This window comes from Dermacentor silvarum, chromosome 1 (assembly GCF_013339745.2).
Source record: "Dermacentor silvarum isolate Dsil-2018 chromosome 1, BIME_Dsil_1.4, whole genome shotgun sequence".
In the NCBI taxonomy this organism is placed as follows: domain Eukaryota; kingdom Metazoa; phylum Arthropoda; class Arachnida; order Ixodida; family Ixodidae; genus Dermacentor; species Dermacentor silvarum.
In genome coordinates, this window is record NC_051154.1 from 313,197,550 (window position 1) to 313,201,932 (window position 4,383).

Here is a 4,383-nt window from a genome sequence, read left to right on the forward strand (position 1 = left end):
GTGACTCCTGGATGTTTTCTGCACCTGTGCTATTGTTGTTTTTCCTCCATTTGGTATAAATCTTGCACGAGGCTGTCAACAGTTGCAATAATAGTATGTGACAACGTTAATTTGTATCTGTATTGTGTGCTTTCGTGATGTTTACTTTTATTGCTTTAGCGCTGCTAAATCACTTTTATATTCTGGCCGATCTTTTGTTCTTTTATGTTTTAGTGTACATTGCTGCTGTGTAAAGATATGTATCTAGTAACCCCAGCTGCTTGGTTTACTTGCTCAAACATATACAGTATCTTTAAAATAAATAAACTTCGAAGACTGTAGGCTTCATCTTTATTGATTTTTAAGCATTACAACAGTGGAATGACTGGTGGTGTGCACAGCACATGACAAGGCTTAATTTCCATATATAGCATTAACGAAATACTCGTAGCAAGTTTTCAGACAGGTAGGTAATCGTAAAGCAATGGGTGATAAAATAGAAACTGCGAGTGCAAACAATCTAAATTGGGCTCATGCTGCACCACACTTTTCAAAACAAATCGACAAAATAACCTGACTAGAATAGGCTCCTCATTCCAAGGCCAAAAGAGCAATATACTGCCCTCATCGAAGAAAAAGGTTGGGCGTGCAGACACAGACACAAGAGAAAACGACAGATCAAACGCCGTGTAAAGACATGTACGACGTTCAGTCGTTTTCTCTTCTCTTGTGCCTGTGTCTGCCCCGCCTCATCTTTTGCTGCGATGAATCTCTGATGACTAGCTCTACTTTTTGTCATTCTAAACATGTTGCCCTCCTTTAGATCCAACATGACACTGCAGCCTTATACAGGAGAATACGAGCAAACTGCACACGAGAGTATGTAAAAATAATCTTAATCGTGTTCGTTCAGTACAAAACATGTAAAAAGGAAATGTATTAAAACCCTGACTAGAATAGCTTTGTCACTTGAAAACACAGACACATATATGTATTGCACTCTTTACAACATGCAGCCTTGCATATAAAAATGCAAGCAAAGTACACTTGCGAATATATAAAAGTGATCTGAATTGCGTTAGTTCCGTACAAAGCATGTGTAAAAAGACGTTACTAGAATATATTTGTCACTTCAAGGCACAATGAGCATTGTACTATTTAAAATACCGCATGCGGCTGCAGCCAAGTGCAAGGAAAATAGCTACACCTGCACATATGAGCGTCAAAATGTATTGTGAATTACCCTAGCAGGTACACATGAGTAAAAATATGTTTAAAAATTGCTATCACAGATATATCACTTCAAGGCACATAGTACACTCTTTGAAATCCAACATGATGATGCAGCCTTATCGTATAGTAAGAACACAAGCTGCACACACAAATAAGTAGTGTGATCTCACTCACGCTAGTTCAGAACACAAATTTACAAAGGAAATGTACAAAAGACCTGCCTACAATGGCTCTGGTACTTCCGAGCCAAACAAATATATTCTTTTGAAATGCAACACGCTTTTGCAACCAAGTGTAAGGAAGTATGGATTGCACTTTGCTTTACTAGCACATGTGAGTATACAAAGGTACTTTCACCCGATAGCTTAAGCTGCACAGTATATGCACAGATACTGCAAGTGAACTTTCAAAAAAAAAATGTAATCTGATTCAGGCTGCCATCAAAGAAAACAACATATAGATTGATGGGATGAAAGCAGCATGGCTACGTTTCATAACAAATGGGAAAGTAATCAATTATGCTACTATAAAAAATTGATTTGAATGAAATCTGAAGGCACATGAACACTTGCTTAAATTTAGGGTAGAAATGCAAACGTCAATACAGCTGCAACTACGCTCTTGGTAAACAACAGCACTCTCGCGCTTCTTGATAAATGCAACGGGATAAAAATTATGGTACAGTGCTTCTGCAGACTCATTGTATAAGAAAAAGAACTACGTACTGCTGTCCCGTTTTTTTAACATGAGTTAACAGGATCAATGAAGGTAGCTGCTGCATATTTTTAAGAGATTAAATGTCAAACTCTGCAATTACCTCCATTAACCGTGCTTTGCACTTAGCTGCTACTTGCTTGGCCAGCCTGTCCAATGTCAAACCGATAGAAAGGCCAAATGCCTCATTTTCTGTCATTTTTTCCTTTAGGTGGCTCAGAAGCTGCTGGTCAAAATCATCATTCTTTTTGCGCTTTTTCGGAACACTTGAAGGCACTGTCCCAACACAAGTGCGTCGATCAGCCTGTAGAGAAACCAGTTCAACGCTGTACTGGTCCGCTTGGCCTGCTTGCTCCTGGTCGAAGCTGTCCTCAGAGGGCAACGGAGACACACTGGCGGTGCCGCACATGGTATTCAGCAGCTCCTCCGCCGTGCTGTCCTGGCTGGTCGCTCCTTCTTGTGAAGCACGCACGTTCGATACGGTTCTAAATAAGGAAAATTCGGGCCAGAAAGGTAGAAACATTGTTGAATGTCGTGGTCTGGTCAGCATTTCAACCATTTACTCTGAGCCACAGCGCAGGTTTAATATCTCCCCCACCCTTCATTTGAGGGCAGGTAAAACTGGCGCGTCACAGACACTTCAAGGGACTGCAATATGATAGTCTTTTGACTCATACAAATGCATTGTGCTGGTATGGGTGGTTGCCATGAATGGCATGTCAATAGACTATCGTGTCATAGGAGCAGCTCAAAATATTCAGAAAGCTTTAGAAATATTTGCGAGCACGCTTGCCAAGAGTGTGCTTTCACAAAAGCAGACAACTCGAATTCCAATGTTATCGGCACGTAAGCAGCATAAAAAACATCTGAATGTCTAAAAGTCACATATCAATACAGTTCTTACATGATAATTTCATTGTTATAAAGGCGTTATTCTGACACAATAAAATTAAAGCTTACTGCGCGACACACGACCTCTAGATGAAGCAATGCAACTGTTTAACAGTTGTCAGAATATGACGCGTTCTAGCGCAAGCAATAAAACAAAAATCCTGTCACTGCTCATTACCTCAGCCGTGTACTGATTGTGTCGAGACACGCAGAGATAGCCGTCGCGTTTCAGTAGTGTCGTTGACGACAAAATCAGCCACCTTCTTCAAAGCTGTAGGCCAGAATTCGCAGATGTAAGTTATATAAATAGGGTTCCCTGTGTTCTGTATCGCAAAAACATCAACGCGCCTCCCCCCCCCCCCCCCAAAAAAAAAATGTAGAAAAAAAGAAATTGAAGGACTAAATCGAGGGCCCCTTTAAAACGCTCTATCATTCACAAGACGAAAAATAAACTACAAATATCGGATAACAGCCGGTAAACGGCAAATTTTTGTAAGTGAAAAAAAAAAAATCCGCGTAATTTTCTCAGAAATAAGCACCGAAAACTTCGACCTCTAGCTAAAAGGCTGCGAAAGGGCAATGGGTTCTTTATCGTAAGTAACATTCGCGCAGCGACCGAGAAATGTGGCAAAAGTACTCCCAAACTATTCACTAAAGTACTCACGGTCTCATACGCCCGCAGTCCTTGTAAAATTCCATTGCGGAGAGGAACTCCCACGTGCGCTTGGCTACATACCCGGACCCGCTCCTCTTCGTCTGCTCGATTAACTTTCTTTCTCGGTTGAAACGGTCTCGCAGCCTCTTCCATAATTTCAGGCACTGGTCAACTAACGCAGAAAAAAGGGCGACAAGAATTGGACAAGCTACACTGCGACAACTGTCCGCTATAACTAAAAATGAATGTGAAATGCAGCTTACCTGTGGCGAGACCGCACTGCTTTCGTATAGCTTCCCATGCGTTGTTCTTCCGCTCAGTGTCGCGGTAGTCCATTCGTTTCACATCATACACACATGGATGGCTGCGAATTCCTTCCAGCAGGCGTTCAATAAGTGCATCCTCACTTGCGCTGTCATCGTCCACGGACGTTGTGAAAACCACAGCCGCACTTTCACTGCGAGCGCCACAAGCCGCCATTTTGCCTTTCTGCCCGCTGCCCCTACAGCGCGCAGTGCATTCTGGTCTAGCGGCAGCCGCGTGAAATAGAACATGTTCTATCTCCGCGCCGGCGGCGCCGAGCGCGCCCGGCGCAGCTGGGCACGCCGGCTACGCCGTGACGCCAGACTGTAGATGGTGCACTTTTGAGCGGCGTTGCTTAACCGCGACGCGCGTGGCCGCGCGCGCGCGTTACGCCGGACTATATCTTGGCCTTAAGGCTTCTACAGACGGTGGCATACCCAAACCCCCTACTTCTTCACAAAATGTACCCCGAAATTCAGACAACAAATACATGTGCACTATGCAATGACTTGGCGAGCTTACTTCACATGCTCTGGCGGTGTCCCGCGTTACGCACTGATGAAAGCAACACTTCGTCACGTTGGGAAGCGGTTCTACGCAGCCCCGAC

At 43.5% G+C, this 4,383-nt stretch overlaps 1 protein-coding gene across 1 annotated transcript; it reads right to left on the reverse strand.

The window, feature by feature from the left end:
- Positions 1 to 1,687: 1,687 nt before the first annotated feature.
- On the reverse strand, positions 1,688 to 4,119 carry LOC125942755 (uncharacterized). The gene is made up of 2 exons (XM_049661019.1): positions 3,482 to 4,119; positions 1,688 to 2,411 (listed from the first exon to the last, which is right to left on the reverse strand). Exons 1-2 carry the CDS (start codon positions 3,514 to 3,516, stop codon positions 2,006 to 2,008), a joined length of 441 nt encoding a protein of 146 aa, XP_049516976.1. The 5' UTR covers positions 3,517 to 4,119; the 3' UTR covers positions 1,688 to 2,005.
- Positions 4,120 to 4,383: the final 264 nt, after the last annotated feature.